Raw genomic sequence first — 21,574 nt, 5'->3', positions numbered from 1 at the left:
CACCGTCGTTTACAAGTCCGGACGCAAGCACTCTGACGCCGATTGCCTCTCACGAGCCCCTGTAGATGCACCGCCGCCGGACGACGTTGAGGACGCCTTCCTGGGACCCATCAGCCCCAGCTCATTTGCTCAGCAGCAACGCTCGGACCCCGACCTAAAAGGCCTCATCGAGTACCTGGAAGGCAAGGTTTCTTCACCCCCCGCTCCATTCAAGCGAGGACTGCCTTCCTTCTGTGTGCAGAATGAGGTCCTTGTGAAGTAGAACTTTACAGCGAACAAAACAGCCTACCTCCTTGTTCTACCTACTTGTCTACGCGAAGAAGTTCTACAGGCTTCAAACGACGAGCCGATAGCTGGACATCTCGGGTTTACTCGCACCCTCCGCCGCATTTAAGACAAGTATTACTGGCCCAGACTGTCTTCCGATGTCGCACACTACGTGAAAACCTGCCGAGATTGTCAGCGACGAAAGACTCCTCCCACACGACCAGCAGGATTTCTGAACACCATTGAACCTCCCTCAAGGCCCTTTCAGCAGATTGGCACGGACTTGCTTGTCCCTTTTCCAACGTCAACATCTGGAAATAAGTGGATCATCATAGCGACCGACTACCTGACCCGCTACGCCGAGGCGAAAGCCCTACCGAACGGAACAGCAGCAGATGTCGCCAAATTTTTCGTGGAGTGCATTCTTCTCCGATACGGCGCCCCGATGTGCTCATCATGGACAGAGGAACGGCATTCACGGCGGAACTAACGCTACAGCCAAACCAGCCACCGGAAGAAAGACAACTGCATACCATCCGCAGACCAACGGACTGACCGTGCGCCTGAACAAAACCATCGCCGATATGCTCGCCATGTATGTCGATGCCTGACACAAAACCTGGGATGTCATCCTGCCTTACGTCGTCTTCGCCTACAACACCGCAGTGCAGGAGACCACCCAGATGACGCCTTTTAGACTCGTCCATGGCAGGGAGGCCGCGACCACGCTAGAAGCCATGCTGCCCAACGTTACAGAAGAAGGGAACGTCGACGTTGCCGCCTACCTTCAACGCGCAGAAGAAGCTCGATGGCTTGCCCGATTACGGATCAAAGATCAGCAGCGGTCCGACGCCAGACGCTACAGCCTACGAAGACGCAACGCGGAATACAAGCCAGGAGACCAAGTCTGGGTGTGGACGCCCATTCGCCGCCGTGGATTGAGTCAAAAAGCTTTAGCGCCGCTATTTCGGCCCGTACAAAGTTCTTCGTCGGCTAGGTGAACTGGATTATGAAGTCATCCATGACGCAATGACTGCATCCCAGCGACGCCGCGTACGAGCAGAAGTTGTCCATGTAGTCCGTCTGAAGCCGTATTGTGCGCGATAAAGACCGCTGCATTTCCATGCTCTATTTTCGCAAGATCCGTTTATTTCTCTTACTAGTCGCATTATTTTATTAATGCATCGGGTCGATGCTTCTTTGAGAGGGGAGTAATGACGCGAATATTTGCAATGTTTGTTCGTTTTTCAAATCTGCCGGCACACCACCTTATCGCTTTCTTTTCGACGCAAGATGCGACTAGATTTATCTCGATTGATGGCAGCCAGGCAGAGCTGATTCTACGTTGTTCCGGAATGTTCTAGCAACTTTGCACGCTTTATCTCGAAAGTTCGCTATCAGCTTTAAATTGAGCACGGCCGACAGAGGCGGGCATTCTGTTCGACGACCGCCGTGCACACTTGTCGCTTCGCCGTCGCCGAGTGATTCAGTCCATTTTGGGTGCAAGTCAGCCCAATAAATATTTTTCTTTTAGAAGACCCTTTCGTCCGTCTTCATCGCTGCTTCGACTGCCGTCACCACTACGTGACAATATATTCAAAGCACGCAGAAAAGTCGCAAAATCAAAATTCCCAAACTTGCACGTCCGGAAGCGATGGCCTGGTAAGATTTTCCCCATAAACCATTCATCTGCGAGCGCTACAAATCATGTCTGTGAATTTAACCTGACTGGCATGACTAGGGCGGTGTTCCCAACCTGCTGATTTTCTTCACTCGGCACACCTTAAGAGTTGCTCGGGTTTCCTTTAATGAGCCTCTGCTTCTTGTATTAATTGAAGACCTTACTTTGCCATTTATGCCCGCAATAGCATCCTAACTTTAACGCCGTGACCATCATCCGGTTTGCCAGTATGATGGTCTCGTGGCGTGCTGCGTCATGAATACGTCCTTTCCTTCTTTATGACTGTAGCCGGTAACACGAAGAGACAGCCTGGCGACTGCAGAAAAGGGCATATAAAAGGGAAGCCTGCCCTCGTCGACATCAGTACATCAATTGAACCGTCTCAATGATACGCCAATATACGGTACAGTAAAAGCCCGTCATCCACTCACCAAGCACAGAAAGCAGGATCTGCTCTTCGGCCATACCGGCGTCGTTTCTGGCTACGCAGCTGTACTTGCCTATATGGGCGAGTGTCGCATTTGGTATCTGAAGAATCTGGCCGTTTTCAGCGAAGGCTACATCCTGCGGAAGTAGAGCAAAATGTGAGATAAGAATAACTTAATTTAACGACAGAATGAACTGCATCTTGCTTGGGACGGGACGGATTTAAGGCTTAGGAATAAAGACCCTTCAAGTTTGTGGTAAATTGTTTCTTACCAAAAAGGAAATAGCAAGGCCCCCGCCGCTAATACATCAACAGTGCAATTGGTTCTGACACGTATAAGAGCAAACGCTGCTCGAGAGGCTTGGTGATACCAAAAATTCTCTCCTGGGAATGTTGCCGTAACTGCCAGATAAGAGGACCGATTCTCGCACACACTCGCCGGCACGCTTAACGCAGAACCGCTTGAACAGCTGTTTTCTTCGTCATGCTGAATAAATCCTGATTCTGCGGCTCAAGATTATCCACGAATGAGGCCCATGGCCTTTTTCCCAAAACAATCATGCTACTCTATAGCACTCGGTGAGCGTCTTGTGTGTTGGTTGTAACTCTGTAGAAGATTTTACAGCCTTAGGCACTCATGGTTCACTTGTTCGTTACGTTTCGTAACGGGGTATGTAATAATTAACCAAATGCTACTTTTAGGTTCTAAGAAGGCTAGCGGGCCCGATGAAATACAAACCCTATTCCTAAAACGAAACGTGGTGTGGTTACAATTTTATTTAATAAAATGTGCAAAGACGACGCACACACACTCGCTACCACAACATTGGCGCCGCTCATTCATGACTCCTGTTTTCAAAAGCGGCAACCGATTACTCGCAAATAGCTACTGCCCAATTTGCCTGACCAGTGTCTGCTGTAAACTCTTAGAGGATATCACAGGCAAAGATACCCTCATAAGCGGGCATACTCTCAGCATACTGTCAAACAGGCCTTTTAGGAACCCATTCTGGTTCCGAAATTGCCTGTTTGAAAGTATTCTGAGAGTATGCCCACTTATGAGATAGTTTAAGCTCCTTGAGGATAAAATAAGCAAGCGTACTCTCATAAGTCGGGAGACTGTCAGCATACTGTCAAACAGGCATTTTCGGAACCCATGCTGGCTCTGAAATTGCCTATTTGATAGTATGCTGAGAGTATGCCCACTTAGAGAGTATACTTGCTTATAATATCCTCTAAGAACTCACAGGAGACACAGGACAGGCAAACTGAGTAGTAATTTGCGAGTAATCAGTGTTTCCGAAGAGGCCTGTCTGCCGTAACGCCGCTCATGAAAACTTCATATTTTTAGTTAAGCTATAGATGCCCAAAAGCAAGTTAATGCCGTTTGCACAGACTTCGCAAAGGGTTTCGACAAATTTTCACATAGTAAAAACTTATCAAGTTACATAAAGCAGGAATTAGTGACACTATTCTGAAACGGACTAAATCGTATTTGCACAATTTCAGGCAGGTTATGCATGTATACGAGTGCTTTTCCACTTCTTTAGAACTCCCTTCTCGCGTTCCAGAAGGGTGTCATTTAACTCTGCTGTTGTTCTGATTCGAAATTAACGATGTTACCAGTGACGTCCTGTTTTCCATGGAACTGAAGCTTTGTGCTGACGATTGCTTAATTTATCCTCGAGTAAGATAAGTTGACGAGCAAATTAGAATAAAGCGGGTCCTTCATTCTTGCATCTTTGGTGCAAAAATTGGAACATAGACATCAATTATACAAAATCGACTATTACTCATGTTACTACAAAAACTATGGGCTGGCACTTTTCCATAACATAGGAAATAGGAAAAGTAGAAATGTGGATACTTTCAAGTGTTTTGGGGGTCACTACTATACATATTCTACATTGGCATGAATATATCGGTGTTGTTTGGTTCATGGTTTATGAGGGACTGAGTACCATTGCTACTCCCGCTATGAGGCACGCCGTAGTGACGGGCTCCGAAAATTTCGACCACCTGGAGTTCTTTAACGTGCACTGATATTGCATAGTACACGGGCCTCAAGAATTTCGCCTCCATCGAAATTCGACCGTCGTGGCTGGTATCGAACGAGCGCCTTTCGGGTCAGCAGCTGACTGCCATAACCACATAGCCAGCGCGACGGGCCTCATGATCTGTCCAGATAATACTTTAAAAAGCCATGAAAGATGCCACAGGGCTCTCTGTGCACGTGTGTTCTAAGGAATGACGGATAGGTAGTTAAAATGCTATTCACTATTATTAACTCATTAGCTGGCTGGTTCCGTCGACACCGGCCTCTTCACTTACTGGAAAGTTTCTCTCGCCTTTCGGCGTTCCCAAAGCCAATTAACTGATTTAATAAATCTTTTCTTACCTAGCTCCATTACATTGTGGAATGACCTACCCGGTTTCATAGTTACTGAAATAGAACCCAAAAAATTGAGGAAGTTATTAACAGCACATTTCAATGGATGAGTTGTTTTGCCGTGTTTTTGAGTCTGTGCATGTGTGTTTTTTTATCTTTCTCCAAGTTGCTCTTGAGCCACTGTGTATTTCTTAGTGTTGATACTTTTGATAATGTTGAACATGAACCCTGCACTTTGTATTTCTTTTTGATGTTACCGACCATTGTATTATGTAACGACTGCTCCCCCCTTATATAATGCCCTAAGCTAAGGAACTTTTAGGGTAAATAAATGATGAACTGATGATCATGATTAGGTCGCACGTCCACCATAACCCACGAGATTGACATCGGAGCCCACATGCCGCTGTGCAAACGCCCGCGTATTGGCTGCCGAACCACGGGTTATTGACGATCAAGGGAACGACATGCTACAGCGTGGCCTAATTCAACCGTTCAGTAGTCCGCGGGACTGTTTGGTCGTCCTAGTGAGGAAAAAAAAAATGGCTCAGTACAGAATTATGTCGATTAACGGCGCCTTAACAAGCTCACCCCTAAACACGTTTATCCGCTGGCCCGAATCGATGACGCCCTTGACTGTTTTCAGGGTGCGGAATTCTTTTCATCTTTTGAACTGAGATCGGGGTACTGGCAGGTCCCTGTGGCGGACGCTAACCGCTTCAAAGCGCCTTTCGGGACACCAGACAGTTTAAACGAATTTACCGTCATGTCTTTCGGACTATGTAAGACCCCAAGGACTTTCGAGCGCATGACACACTCCATTTTACGCGGCCTGAAGTGGAAAACGTGCCTGTGCTACATACACAACATTGTCTCCTCCTCTCCTGATTTCGAGACGCACCTTTCCCTTTGTTGCACGTGCTGACATGTTTAACTGAAGCGGCGCTCCAACTTAATCAAAATAAGTGCCGCTTTAGCGCCCGCAGACTGGCGATTTTTGGTCTGTTCACCTCTATGGACGGTGTGTTTCATGACCCTGCCAAACTTCTTGCCCTAGTTGAGTTTCCCAAGCCAGCAGCTCTAAAAGAACCTAACAGCTTTATGGGGCTGTGTTCTTACTTCAGACTTTTTGTCGGAAATTTTGACTCTATCATCGCGCCACTGGCGAACATTCTTTGGGGCAGTAACCACCTGTCCGGTTGGCCACTTGCCTGCGACGACGCGTTACCTTGTGCCGGCTGCTCACCACGACACTTCGACCCAACTGCTCCCCCCAAATTTACACTGATACCATTGGCATTGACCTGAGTGCTGTACTTAGGCATCGTAAACCAGTATTTGGCGAGTATGTCGTTGCTTACGCGTGCAGTGGCCTGACAAAAGCGGAATCAAACTACTTCATCCCTGGGAAAGAATGCTTAGCCATCGTTTGGGCGATCGGAAAGTTTGGCCGTTGCGTTTACGGTCACCTTTTCGACATCATCACGGACCACCATACCTTATGTTGGCGGTCCTCCTTGAACGACCCTAAAAGCCGCCCCGCTCGCTGGGCCCTGCCGTTAAAGGAACACGATATCCGTGTCATCTATAGCTCCGGCAGAAAAAACAATGACGCTGACGCTTTGTCCTACTTTGCGCTGCCGCCTGACAGTGTTCGCCACTCTCATATCAGTTTTGCTTCGTTGTCGTGCAAACCCAGCAACAAAAAAACCAGTGCATTGCTTCCCATGTAAGCTTTCTTTCCAATCCCTCAGCAGCACCAGTGCTTCGTGACATTCGCCACCAAGTTTTTCACTTCGCGATTCGTGGTGGGCTCCTGCACCACCGTAACTACGTCTCTAACGGGTTTAAGAGGTTGCTTGCAATCCCTACCCATTTAAGTTCGATATTCTGCACCCTATTTCACATGACCCGCCGTTTATTCCCGCGAGCGCCTTTAAAACATACATACGACTTCGCCTCTGTTATTATCGGCGCGGAATGTTCCTTTAGGTCCTGCAGTACAGAGGGCAAAATACATGTCTGCAAGGACCGAACTGTGTGTTGCTGCGACCAGGAAGGCAAAAAATGACAATGAAATCTCATGAGTTTAATTGCACATGCTTACATCCAGACCATCCTTAGCCAAATGTTATCGCTAGATATCGCGTGTTCTACCCGAAATACGCCCAGAACGTGTTCTAGATAAGCGTTTTGCCCTCTGTACGTTCTCTCGTGCCCTGACTGGCAAAGTTGCATGCCCGGTCCTCACCACTCGGTCGGCCTGATGCACCCTCTCCTGTGCCCTTCCCCGCCGTTTGACCGCGTTGAGGTTGACCTCTAGGGACCGCTTCCATACACTCCTGCTAGCACAAGTTGGGTTATTGCAGCCGTCGACCACCTGACACGTAAGGATGAAACCGCGCTTCTTCCTGCTGCAACTTACGCCACACGTTGCATCTTTCATCTTGCATCACTTCATTCTTAGCCATGGAGCCCCCCCCCCCCCCCCCCCCGGAAGCTACTGGGCGACTGGCGGCGCTTCTTTCTGTCCGAGGCAATGCACTCTCTTCTACAACAACGTAAGATCACTCACTGTACAGCGAAGGCCTACGATACTCAGGCTAACAGTTTGACGAAACGGTTTGACCCCATATTGGGCGACGTTCTGTCCATGTACGTATCTTCATATAAATTCAACTAGGTTGTAACTCTACCCTTCCTCACTAACGCCTACTACACCGTCACGCAGACCGCCACTGTCTTCTGATAGTTTTTTTCTCTACGGGAGGGAGCCTTCCTCACTGCTCACCACTGCACTTTCTTCTCGGCCTGATGCGTCGAGTGCACAACCATCTCAGAAGCTTCCAAGCACTCCAAGGAGCGCCGTCAGCTCACTCGGTCGTTCACGTGCGGTGAGCAAGGACGTCAAAAATTTTGCTTCCACCCCGTACACACATTCTTGACAGATTTCTACCCGGCTTTCTCGTCTGGTTTAGCGAACTTTCGGCCACACCCGGCCGCTCTTCAAAACTTCTTCCCAAATATCACGGACCCTACCGCGTCGTAGAGAGAAATTCCCCGGTTAACTACACTGTCGGCGCTATGACATCCGCGAACCGATTACGAAGACTTCAGCGAGACTGTACATGCGTGCCGCCCGAAGCGGTACTACGACCCGTGTGTGTTGTTGTCTCCCTGACTCGCCATTTGGCTTCGCCCTTAGCCGGGGATGAATGTAAAGAGGTAGACGGGAAGCGGCGGCAGCCGTACCACAAGCGCACGACGCGAGATCATTGAGTTGACTGTCGGAGCTCAGACTGCCATTTTTGTTAGCCCTCCTTGGTCTGTTTTCGAGGGGATCAACCCTGTAAATCCCGCTACAACTTGCTGCGACAGTCAACAGAACGATCTCGCGCCGTGAGCTGGAGGTGCGGCTGCCGCCGCTGGCCATTTACAATGTCTTTTTTTCTTGGTTTCAGGCCGCCCCAATTTATTGCGGAATTTATTGCGGAATTTGTACAACTTTGAGTACAAGCCCAGTTTTTAAATTTTCCAATTAGACATTGTATCTCGAGATATACAACGTGGATCTTTGAGCGCAAAACAACCCGATAGTAAACTAGACGCGTGACATGCCCGGAAATGGTATAGTTCCTCTTCAAGCCGGTGAACGAGCTAGACCGAAAGTTCGACCCCCATTTGCCTGCTTAAAAATGCGACATCAGCGCGCTAGAACGTTTGCGTTTCTTTGGCGCTTCTTTTCTTTCTTTCTTTAGCTTCCTATAAGCATAAAAATTCGAGTGCACTCAAATGTGCTTGCACTCATTCATCGGGTTTCCTCTTGCCATAAGCCGCCTGAGCAGCTCGCTGCGATTAGAGTCACCGTTCCATCTGTTCGGCTGCCTCTGAAGCCGCTTCTACACGCCTCTCAACTTCACTTTCCTCCAACGACTCCATCCTTCGCCTCTTCATTCTCGTTCTTCATCTGTTTCCGCATCCTATTCAGCCAGGTTATACTGTCATTGCCACTCTGTTTCAGCTTGCCGCCTCGCCATGTCTACTGGATTGGTTGACTGTCGTTCGCGCTCTCTTCGTTTGCTTTGCTGTCAGCTCACCACGCACTTTGCTCGGCTTCGGAGTCTGTCAAAGGACCGGCTTCATTTATGATTTACCATTTCCTGCACAGCACGTTCTTCCGGTGACTTCATCCATCGCCTCTTCTTTCTGGCATCTGCATGTGCACGCAGCCCCGTTTCTTGCTCTTCCCCTTCACACCCTCTTTCCACTCAGCTTCAGCTGGCGCGACGCCCTAATTACATTGTCTGCTGCTAGCGCGATGCTCTTCCGATCTTACCCGAGTTACTCTGAGCTTCGCCTGAACATAACTTTTTTTTTCGCTAGTCACCCATCAGTGTTACTGTGCAAAAGCACACCCACTCGGCCACTTGCCAAGGCGTATTCGTAGTACATTAGCCTTCCTGTGCGCTACTGGTGAAGTGAGAAAGCAGTGTAGTTCGCTTACACGCAATAAACATAAATACCCACCAGAGCAGCAGAGTGGACAGCCGTCGCCGTAGCTCAGTTGGTAAGAGCACCGGACGCGATATTCAGAGGTCGTGGGTTAGGATCCCACCGGTGGCATGGTTGTTTTTGCTGCTGCTTTATAAGTAGTTTTCTTTAAAATCAAAGCTTAATTGAAGCATTCTTCTCCCACCAATCCGCACCATAAATTTAAAAAAAAAACATTCCCCAATGCACCTTGAATTCGGTGACTGTTGGCTTCCTTCATGTGTGTATATATATATATATATATATATATATATATATATATATATATATATATATATATATATATATATATATATATATATATATATATTGATACGGGAATAAAAGAAGAGGCGGAGAGCGAGCGCGAGCGGCGAGCGCGCGGCTCTAGCACGAGGGGGATAGAACGAGAAAGCTTGGCCGCCGCCGGTCGTGCTTCGCCGGCTCTCCTCCGTACTGCTGCTATATTTCTCTGGGCGGGCCCGTGGCCACCCCGTGGCATCCCACACCGTAACATTTTGGTGGCAGCGGTGGGATCATGCCGCTCACCCGCTCCCAGAATCAAGCACCCGACGTGCCAGACGACAGGAGTCCACCACCAGCCGATAGCGCCGACGACGCGGCGGCCGGCGCCGCTAGACCTAGGCGCTCGGAGAGGCTCGGCTCTTCGCAGCAGCCGGACGCCGGTGTTGAGCGCCTCCTGGATACAGTCACCCAACGGATGGACGCATGGGAGGCCCGTCTGACTGCCCAGGCTGGGGAGATGGAAGCTCTCCGGCGCGAACTCCGTCGCCTGGTGCCAGCCGAGCCGAGCACAGGTCAGGTGCCTTTGGGCGTCCCCGCCGCCGCTGTTTACGGCTCTGCCGTCGCTGGGCCTGCGGTCGTGGCCGCCAATGGCGTGCTCGGCGCGGGTGCGTCCTCGCCGCAGTGTTCGTTGGACGTTGTGGAATTGCCCACATTTGACGGCACCATCTCGTGGGATGCTTACCGCATCCAGCTGGACGGTATTGCGGCGCCGAGAGGCTGGGACGAGCAAATGAAGGCATGGATGCTCGTTGCAAAACTGAAGGGCCGCGCCACCGAGCTGCTGCAGAACGTGCCGCCCGACCAGCTGGGCTCTTACACTGTTCTGGCGGGCCTCCTCGCCGACCACTATGGTGCCTCAGCTCAACCCCGTGTGCAGTACCACCGCCTGCGAGCCCGCCGTCAAGAGCCCGGGGAGACGTACCAGGACCTCGCCGCCGCCATTGAGCGCCTGGCTCTGCAGTCGCTGCCGGGAGCGCCTCAGAACGCCGCGGCCCTGGTCGGCACCGAGGCGTTTGTCGACGCCATCCGACTCCCCGAGGTGCAGCGCTTGGTCCGCTCTGGCCGTCCTGATTCCGTCCGCGCCGCCATGGCGCTCGCCATCGAGGCGGAATCGACTTTGCTGGCCACGCGGGGGTCGCCACCGTCTGCCGAGCGCAGCGTCCGGGTGCAGGCTCCTCGGTCCGCAGCCCCAACTGCGGCCTCTATCCGACGCCTGCGTAACGACGTCCGCATGACCTGCTTCCGCTGCGGCCTGCGGGGACACTACGCGAGGGACTGCGCCGGCCCTCCAACGTCGGGAAACGATTTGGCGGAACTCCGGGGGCACCGTTCCGCCGAATAAAGTCCGTCCCCACACTCCTTCGTTCTCCGCGTCCCCTCCTTTCGTCGGCTCCGATTACCACTGATGCTCCTTACGTGCTCGTCGACGTCGCCCTGCTTGACCGGCACGTAAAGGCCTTGGTTGACACTGGAGCGGCTGTCAATGTACTGCACAAATCGTTTGTTGCTAACGCGCCCCACCTGCTTCTGCCAGCCGCCAAAACCCGGCTCTTAGCTTTTAACGGCACCCCTGTGGAGCAAGTCGGACGTGTCGTCGTCAACCTGACAGCACTCGGAAATACCATCTCCACCGAGTTTGTTGTCGCAGACAGCCCTATTTGGCCAGTGGTCCTCGGGTGCGGGTGGTGCCAGCAAGCCGGAGTCGTCCTTAATTTTACTAGAACCAAACCACGGGCGAGCCGAACTCTCTGTGGGCCGGGCTGGCTTAGCCGGGTTTCCAGCCTCGGTGTCGCCCTGTGGCAGTCCCTGGTGTCGGCGACCAAGCGTGCCTCAGCATCTCTGCGTGACCTCGCGACGAAGTGGCCGTGTCGAGTCAAGCCGTTCGACGTCACTACCGTGACTGTGGCGTCCGCCGTGACCCTGCCACCGGGTGCGGCAACGTGGGTGTATGCCAAGCTTGACAGTCCGGTCACAGCAGACGTGCTGTTCGAACCCATCCGGTGTTCAGCTCCAGCCCGTCAGATGACCTCCCCTCGAAGCCTTCTGCCTGTGCTCAAAGGAGAGGCCCACGTATTTATACTCAACATCAGCAGCGTACCTCTCGCGCTGACTCCCGGCATGCAATTGGGTACAGCCTCAGTTTTGGACCCCGGGTCACCAGTGGCGTCTCTGCAACCTGAAGCCCCGCCTCGCCACCCTCCAGCGCCGGCGATCCTATCATGGGAAGAATTTAACTTTGGACCCAGCCTGACCTGCGCGGAGCTCGCCTCTCTGAAGACCTTGCTGCTCGAGCATCGCAGTTGCCTTGCTCTCAGCGCCGGTGAACTCGGGTGCACTTCCTGGGCTCAACACCGGATCAACACCGAAAACCGCGGGCCCGTTCATCACCAACCTCGCCGTGTAGCGCCAGCCGAACGGAGAGTCATCCAGCAGCACGTGTGCGACATGCTTGACCAGGGAATCATTGCCCCTTCTTGTAGCCCTTGGTCCTCCCCTGTCGTCCTTGTGCGCAAGAAGGATGGAACACTCCGCTTCTGCGTTGACTATCGGAAGCTAAATGCTATTACTAATTGCGACGTGTACCCGCTGCCTCGCCTCGACGATGCGCTTGACCGCCTGAAGGGGGCCCGTTATTTTTCCACGCTAGATCTGCTCTCGGGCTACTGGCAGGTGCCTGTTCACCCCGATGATGCGGAAAAGACGGCTTTCGTGACTCCCGACGGCCTTTACCAGTTCAACCGTATGCCCTTCGGTCTCTCGAACGCTCCAGCCACCTTCCAGCGTCTCATGGACCGAGTCTTAGGCCATTTGAAGTGGACTATGGCGTTGGTCTACCTGGATGACGTAATTGTCTACGCGGCTACATTTGAAGAACACCAGAGACGCCTCAAACTCGTCCTCGAAGCCCTTACCTCTGCTGGGCTTCGCTTAAAACCTAAAAAATGTTTCTTCGGTTTCGCGGAGGTGACGTACTTGGGTCACGTTGTGAGCCGGCATGGCATCTGTCCCGACCCTGAAAAGCTAAAAGCGCTTACAGCTTACGAAGCTCCCACCACCGCCAAGGAGCTCAAAAGTTTCCTTGGATTTGCTTCGTATTTCCGTCGTTTCATTCCGGACTTTGCCAAGCGCAGCGCTCCATTGACCGCCCTGCTGAAGAAGAATGCACCTTGGAGTTGGACGCAGGCCCAACAGCTCGCGTTTCTTGACGTCAAGCACGCCCTCCTCGAGCCTCCTACATTGGCCCATTACGACGAATCGGCCCCCATCGTCCTCCACACGGATGCCAGCCAAGATGGGCTCGGCGCTGTCCTCCTGCAAGAAGACGAGTCTGGTGACCACAAAGTCCTAGCTTATGCCAGCCGCCAGCTTTCCGACGTTGAGCGCCGCCGCCACTCTTCAGAACTCGAGTGCCTCGCCGTTGTCTGGGCCGTCGAGAAGTTCCGTCCCTACCTGTACGGCCGTCACTTCACCATAGTCACGGACAATAGCGCTCTCACTTGGCTGCGGTCCGCCAAACATTTGAATGCCAAGATTGCACGCTGGTCCCTGCAACTTCGAGTACAATTTCACAATAGTGCATCGGCGCGGCTCTGCCCATCAAGATGCCGATTTCCTTTCTCGCCACCCTTGTTCCGTGACGGCTTTGACGGACCTGAGGACTGCACAAACGCAAGATCCCGCCATTGCTGCCATAATCCACTCCCTTGGCACCGCCGCCGGCGCAGGCCTCCGCCAACTACGCCGGGTCTATCGAATGAAGGACGACCTCTTGTGTCATGTGAAGCGGCTCCGTGGTCGACCACCCGTCTGGTTGCCAGTTGTGCCGGCAACACTGCGGTCGCAAATCTTGCGCGGCTTACACGACGCTCCCACGGCTGGTCACCTTGGTCGCGGCAAGACCTACGCACGAGTGTCGGAGCGGTTTTGGTGGCCTAATATGTCCAGAGATGTCAAGGAACACGTGGCGTCCTGCCAGACATGCCAGTACAGAAAACCGTCCACAGGTGTAACCAAGCCACCCCCGCAGGCTTTTTCGCCACCAAGTTCACCTTTCGAGCTGGTTGGACTGGATCATTTGGGCCCGTTTCCGAAGACGCGTGCCGGCAACCGGTATGTTCTGGTTGCGATCGACTACTTCTCCAAGTCGGTCGAAGCACTGCCCGTTCCAGACACGTCGTCCGCTCATGCCGTCGCGTTTGTGGAACAGCATCTCGTTCTTCGGCACGGTGTTCCCCGGCGCCTCATCACGGACCGTGGGAGCTGCTTTATGTCCCATGAATTCGAGCGAGCCCTCCGCTCCTTCGGCATTGCGCATTCCACTACATCCGTCAATCATCCGCAGTGCAATGGCCTCGTGGAGCGTGTTAACCGTACCCTCACGGATATACTCGCATCCTACGTCGCTCCGTCCCACACAAACTGGGATCGTTTTGTTTCTGCTGCAGCTTTTGCAGTCAACACTGCAGCGCAAGAAACAACGCATGTGACGCCGTTCTCAGTCGTCTATGGCAGAACGCCCTCCATCCCTCTCGACGCGCAGTTGGGCCTTCCCCATCCTACTGCGTCACCAACAGAATCTGCTCAACGACTTCATTCCGCCCGCCTCGACGCCCAGCGCAACCTCCTCACGGCTCACGCGCGTGTGCAAGCGGCCAACGCGGCAGCACCACCACATCCCCCCTTCCGGCCCGGTGACTTGGTCCTCGTTCGCCGCACCATCCGTGCGACTGGCCGTGCCGCAAAGCTCTTGCCCCGATACCGCGGCCCTTACCGTGTCGTTGCCCGACTCGGCTCCGTGACATACCGCCTCGAAGACCTGCCAGAGCATCGACCATGCGGTGTGCACCACATTTTCCCAGAGCATGTTTCAAACATGAAGCGATATGTCTACGGCGCCTGCGGTGACTCCGACTTAGCTACCGGGTCCTCATCAGTGCCGTCGTCGCCTGCTGGCTCCATGCCTTCCCCACGCAATGCAGTCCCATAAACGGATCGCCGCTCAATATGCATAAAACTCCCTGAAGTTAGCCTAACCGGTGTGGGACCTTCTTCGGCGACTGCAGACACCTTCGCCCAGCTCACACACTTCGAATTCAACAAAGAGTGTGACCGTTTCCTATCTGCGAGCCCACATTGCATCGCCCCAGGAAACCCTGCATCAAAGCACGGCCTGACTTCTCCCCCCCCCCCCCCCCCCCCCCGGTGGAAAGGTGATACGGGAATAAAAGAAGAGGCGGAGAGCGAGCGCGAGCGGCGAGCGCGCGGCTCTAGCACGAGGGAGATAGAACGAGAAAGCTTGGCCGCCGCCGGTCGTGCTTCGCCGGCTCTCCTCCGTACTGCTGCTATATTTCTCTGGGCGGGCCCGTGGCCACCCCGTGGCATCGCACACCGTAACAATATATATATATATATATATATATATATATATATATATATATATATATATATATATATATATATATATATATATATATATATAAGCAGCGCGAACACAAATCCAGGAAGAAGAACAAGAAGATATTACAGAGCGCTGAACTTTCGACTTTTATTTCTTCTTCTTCTTCCTGGATTTGTGTTCGTGCTGCCGATACATACGGATCGCAACCAACTAGCCCGGCAGATGGTGTTATTCGGATAGTTCCACGACTTCGTAAAAAGACGAGGTGAGCTGAGCGCGAGCCCCCCATGACGCGTCAGGCGCCTGGCTGGTATACGGCGGCCATCGATCTCGGCCTTGCAACGCCGCATTCATCCATCGCCGGGCTCACTCTTCACTAATTTTGGCTGCCCTGCTTCCCTAAATAGTATGCGTCTCAATGCTGACCTTGACGTAATGGCTGCCGTGCCAGCAATGCATCTGATGCGTTCTGATGGGCTTGCGGTCAGTTCGCCTCGTCTTCTTCGCGCGTGGTGCTGCAGCAATAACTGCTTGCTTCTCCTAGTAGGCTGCGCGTATGGACTTTAACGCGATAGCGTTAGGGGCCCCGTGTCGCAGAATAGCCGGTGTCGGCTTCGGCGGCGTTGACCGTGAGCGACAAATCCCAGGAGCATTGATAACTAACACCGAGTAGGAAATTAGTCGAGTTGTGGAATCGAGCCGGGCCCTCCGGAGTGCAAGACGAACACGCTAACCACTCCGCCACGCCAACCCGACGGTTTGGAATGAACAAAGGCGCGTCTAGTGAATGCGATGTTGTCTTATAAATGTGCTTTAAAGGCATGTACTGTTGCGTATATTAGTAATTATGGGCATGGAAATTACAGAGGTCGCCTTTAAGCTAATAACGAAGTACGTTTTCGCTATTTTTCCTCTTCGCTTGGCGCGCACGAAGCGCGATCAGGCGGCGCCCACTAAATCCACTCTCTCCTTCTCGCAATGTACGACACTGCCCCAAGAGACGGACGGACGGACGGACGGACGGACGGACGGACGGATGGATGGATGGATGGATGGATGGATGGATGGATGGATGGATGGATGGATGGATGGATGGATGGATGGATGGATGGATGGATGGATGGATGGACGGACGGACGGACGGACGGACGGACGGACGGATGGATGGATGGATGGATGGATGGATGGATGGATGGATGGATGGATGGATGGATGGATGGATGGATGGATGGATGGATGGATGGATGGATGGATGGATGGATGGATGGATGGATGGATGGATGGATGGATAAAGCTGAACCCTTTAAATCGGGCGATGGTTGGAGCCACCTAGCCATGACTTGTGAAATTTTACTCTTGTCTTGATTTCAGTCACCAATCAAATAACCACTGCTTGGTTACCACTATCCGCTTAAAATCTACTTTTCCTTCCCTGTCCTTAAACCCCAATGCCTTGGGAAATCAGCCCCGCCGCTTTCTACCGCAGGCTGAAGCCCTTTACAGAACAGTATCAAGTGTTCAGCCGTTCCCTCCTCTTCTCCGCACGCAACGCACAACGTGTCTATCTCATGGTACCTGACTCTATATGTCTTAGTCCGCAAAATTCGCACCCTGGCCTCAAAGAACAAAGAGCTTCCCTATACAGTTATCATAGATATTTTCATTCACAATTTTATGCTTAAAGATCATGTATGTTCCCAGTGTCAATTTCGTCAGCATCCCTGTTTTCCATGGATCTCTCTCTTTCTTTAACCTTTTTCTTAACCGATAATTGCTGATTTGCCCCTCTACTGCTGTCTATATATTTTATTGTCAATTTTCTAGTTCGCTTTCTACATTTCGTGTCGACATTCCTTATGTAAAGTTATGTGAAAACTTTCCTAGCCCACCGCTTTTCCCCATTTTTTCTCAATCGCTCCTCAAATGCTATCTTACTGCTAGCTTCTTTGCTCTCGAACCGCGCCCATCCCATATCACCCTGTACCCTCTGGTTAGGAGTAATGCCATGTGCTCCCGAAGCTAGCCTCCCTTATCTGCGTTGTTTGATTTCTAACCTTGCTTGAACATCTGGTCTCATGCACAGGACAGCACTGAGGAAAGTCAGACGAGGAAACATCACATCCCTTTCAAGATCCCTCTTACCACTTAATACCTATTGTAATTCCCCAGTACCCTATTCTTTAGGACACCTGCATTCCTACTAGCTTTATTCATTACATACTTTTCATGCTCTGCCAGATACTCAGCACTGTTATTTATCCACACCCCAAGATACTCGTATTCATCCACTACTTCTAGCGTGAACTCCTGTATTCTATGCTCGCCGCCCTCATGGTTAAACATCATGACTGCAGATTTTTCTTTACTAAACTTGAAACCAAATCTATCTCCCTCTGTACCACAAACTTCTATCAACTTCTCCAAATCTTTCTTGTTGTCAGCCATTAGCACTATATCATCCGTGTACATTAGTCCTGGTAATGAGTGTTTAATCCATTCTCCTTGCTTGAAAAAAGAAGTTTTTGTTTATGGTTTATGGGGGTTTAACGTCCCAAAGCGACTCAGGCTATGAGGGACGCCGTAGTGAATGGCTCCGGAAATTTCGACCACCTGGGGTTCTTTTACGTGCACTGACATCGCACAGTACACGGGCCTCTAGAATTTCGCCTTCATCGAAAAAAGAATGGTTGAAGACTAGTCCGCTCCTCCCTAGTTTGGTGTGTGACCCTGTCAGGTACAACATGAACAACAAGAGAGACAGAGGAAATCCTTGCCTAAGCCCCACTGTATCTCTATAGGCCCTGATACATTCTTTTCATTTTGTAATCACTGTGCTACGTTTATCTATATCTTTTAAGAGATTAATTACTCCATTTTCCACATCCAGTGTGCCCAGCATGTGGCACAAATCCTCTTGAATAACGTTGTCGTAGGCTCCCCTCATATCCAGAAATGCTAGCCATAGGGCCCTGTGTTCCTTTTCAGCAATCTCTATACACTGCGTCAATGAACACAGGTTGTCCTCCAACCTCCTTTGTTTCCGGAACCCATTTTGTAGCTCCCCTAGCACCCCCTCGTTCTCCACCCAAGCCTGCAATCTGTACTTTAAAATCTGCTTCACCACCCTGCAAACTACGTACGTCACTGTTAAGGGACGGTAGTGGCTTATGTGAGCTTTTCCCCCTTCGCTTATATATCATGTTCATTCTGCTTAATCGCCATTCATTGGGAGCTTTGCCATCCACTATCATTTTGTTCACTACCTCTATTAATGTTTGCTTGTTGGATTTTGGTCCTAGCTTCTTTATTAACATAATCGAAATACCATCTGGTCCTGTTGATGTGCCACTAGGAACCTTCTTCTCTGCCCTTTCCCACTCTCTTTGCTCAAGTGAAGCCATTGCAATAACCGGTCTATCCTCCTTCGATAAATTATGTGCAATATTTATTTCCTAAATTTTTTCTCTCATCCTTGTTCTTATGTGTTTCATTGCTTCACCCCTTCTAGTCGAATACCCTGATCTGTATCAATAAACCTTTGCTCAAACCTAGTCGTATTACTCATTGTATTTAGATGTTTCCAGAATTTCTGAGCTGCTTTTCTATCCTTTTTATTTATTTTTGACTTTCATTGGGCGCCCTTTCTTCTAGTTTTCTCATTAATCAAATAGGATGCTTCCCTTCTACACTTTATGAAGGTATCCCATTTTTTTGTCTGTTTCAGCTTCTGGTTCGCCCCCTCTTCTTGGAGATAGCGCGCGACGGCAGCGCCTCCCGCTCATCGCGATCGGGCGCAGTGGGGCCGTGCGTGACCGCGGGAATCACGCGGTGAGCGGCGAACAACGCCGCTCACATCCAAGGCGCGTTCTTTACGAAGCATGCGGCATGCTGCCCGTTCGTTCTGCGCCGAAGCTATGCTGGCGTTCGTGGCATCGGGTTTGTCGATAACGATGTGCCGACGAACTACGACTGCAACTTGAGTCCCGCGCGTTTCGACGGTATTAGGACTCCCAGTGATCTATGAATGTAGAAAATGACCTTCTGCATATAAGGGAATTAACCCATTACGCTATCGTGTCACACACTTGCGGCGGAGATTGGGTGTCGGCTCCAATGGTTTTTTCCCCTCGCTGTCATAACCTGTTGCCGACAGGTAACAGGAATTCCAGGGGGCTGCTGCTCGCCGCCAGGAGTGTACCCTCCCTCCTTAGGTTGACGATTTTTCTCCATTGGCGCAAAGTGTAAAGGCGCCGGTCAGCACGTCGCACGAAAAACGCTGCTTCATTTTTTGGGCTCCAAACGCATCTCGCCAGCATGAACTGCGGCTATACTATTTCCGACGTATTTTTCGCCTAATTTAGGTATTGGGTACTGTTGCTCGCTTAACTCGACTTTTAATGTCTCGAAGCATATTTTAATTAGCTGCTACCTCGGATTGAATCTTCGAATGCCATACGAACAACCTGCAGAGACCGCAACGTCGTATCATTAACGTTTTCAAAATAAAATTTTGCACAGATTAAAAAACAAACACCTGGTATGGGCTAAAAAAACATGCTAATACGTGTCTGCGTAAAAGAAGCCGTTGGTGACCCCTCTACACTCAAAATACGAATGTGCATATATGGTAGTAAAAAAAAAAGATTAAGCAGCCCTCTTTTATGAAAAGCATACCTTGTATAAAAAAGTGTTTCCTGCAGGATTGCTGACTCCTTTTTTTACTCCTTTCTGTATATATTGTGGCGGGGCCGTAGTAGTGCATGTGTTCATACACACAACCATGACAACTCGCTTTAAGCGGTTACGCCCACTTTCAGTTCGCTTATTTTCTCAGCGCAATCCTGTTTTTTACATTGGACACGCAAACCACGTTCACCAGGTGGCAAAACATTTTGTTTGGTGAAGCGTGCCGCAATGCAGGTGTGTCACTACCTTAAACCTGGCAAGAGACGCGACCTAGAAAAAAGATAACAGGACAGAGCCTCGTGTCTCTTTTCCGTGTCGCGTATTTTGGCTGGCGAAAGATGGATCAGTACCAACTCGCCCAGTCGTCACCTTATAGTTAACTGAGCAGTATAATGCCGTGCTACCGGCGGCACCATGTCGACGCACTGACAAGCTCTCGAGCTTCCGCTTCAGTGGCAGTTGATACCAAATTGAACTCCGTCACGACTGTAAAATGAATAGCACGCGCGCCACAGCTGCAGGCTTGCGCGAGGACAGGGCACAGACGAGCATTACCCGGTGCTTGATGGGCTCCCGCGAAGCATGTGCGACATTAAGCGGCCCAGCAAAGAATACAGAGAAAAAAGGAAAATGCAACGTGTGTGGTGTCAACAAAAACATCTAGTGGCCTACTCGCACGCGTTTGGAGTAATGCGCAGCGATGCCAGTGACGCACCTTACTGTCGCGCTTGTCCAGCGGGCTGTCGTCACGCATCCAGACTACCGAAGGTTGCGGTTCGCCAGAAGCAATGCAGCGCAGCTTGACCGGCGAGTGCTCGGACACTGAAAGCGCCTTCTCGGGCACTCGAATCCTGGGAGGCACTGCGGAGAAAGTGTCGGTCAGAGTGGCTGCTTTCCCAGTGCGGTATCGCGCGCCAACGAAGAAGGGGAAATGGCCCGTTCATAATTTGTTAGGTTGGCTTTGCCATGTAGCTCTAATCGTAGGGTCTGGATCCTGGCTCGATGTATACGTTGCGGCTGATGAAGTATTCCCCAAGGGCTTGGTTTGCTACCGTAAGGACCACAATCGCTTCGGTGGAGGCACTTATATTTTAGTGGATGCGGCATTGTGCTGCCAAAAATCAAAATTCAAGGCAGTCGAAGTGAAGTACTGTGGGTTGAACTTACAAGGAAGAACAGCAGGTCAATGTCAGTATGGTCGTTCTATCGCCCGCCAGGAAGTAAGGTTAACGTTCTAGGCGAGGTTACTAACGCCTGTAGAAACAGTGAACACCAATTATCTATTGATAGGCGGAGATTTCAATCTTCCATAAATAGATTGACCGATGTTCCATAAATAGGCTGACCGATGTTCTAGTGCTTGCAGCCAGTCTAGGAAAGAAATGTTTATTATCTGTCTCCTTTTCGAACTGACACACCTCGTTCTATAGAGCCAAGAGCAGGTAATGTTTCAGATTTGCTTTTCACTAATAGCGCCTGAGTCGGTGCGGTCAACAATAGTGCCAACGGGCAAAAGTGACCACCAAGCTGTATTTTGAGATATGAATCTGCAGCATGTAGAGGCTGTCAACGGTGTACGCGTTGCATCTATACCTGTAAGAAAGCACATGTAAATTATACATCCTTAGGTCTGGATTCTTACTTGGATGTATTTGAAACACAGGTCAAATTTATGAATACAGAAGAGTTGTGGAAAATTTTTAAAGCCAAAATGCTAGAGGTACGTGAAAGATATGTACCATCATGGGTTATGATTGCATGGCGGAACAAAAGTAAGCCGCAGTGTTTGCGAGACGTGAAACGCATGGCCAGACAGAAGCGTATGTTTACGCTGCTTATAAGAAAAACACTTCTCTTAAGCTGAAAGATAAACTCAAGCAAAAGAATTAA

At 50.8% G+C, this 21,574-nt stretch overlaps 1 protein-coding gene across 1 annotated transcript in view; it reads right to left on the bottom strand.

The window, feature by feature from the left end:
• Nucleotides 1-21,574, bottom strand: part of LOC144129205 (hemicentin-1-like) — a 414,526-nt gene that overhangs the window by 392,677 nt on the left and 275 nt on the right. Inside the window, exons 2-3 of the mRNA XM_077663195.1 lie at nt 20,400-20,545; nt 2,380-2,512 (exon numbers count right to left, since the gene is read on the bottom strand). Coding sequence (XP_077519321.1) covers nt 2,380-2,512; nt 20,400-20,545 — 279 coding nt within the window. The remainder of the gene's footprint in view (nt 1-2,379; nt 2,513-20,399; nt 20,546-21,574) is intronic.

The sequence above is a fragment of the Amblyomma americanum genome, chromosome 1 (genome assembly GCF_052857255.1).
Source record: "Amblyomma americanum isolate KBUSLIRL-KWMA chromosome 1, ASM5285725v1, whole genome shotgun sequence".
In the NCBI taxonomy this organism is placed as follows: Eukaryota; Metazoa; Arthropoda; class Arachnida; order Ixodida; family Ixodidae; genus Amblyomma; species Amblyomma americanum.
Note: the sequence above shows the minus strand (reverse complement) of the source record. Positions and strands in the feature narration are given on the sequence as shown.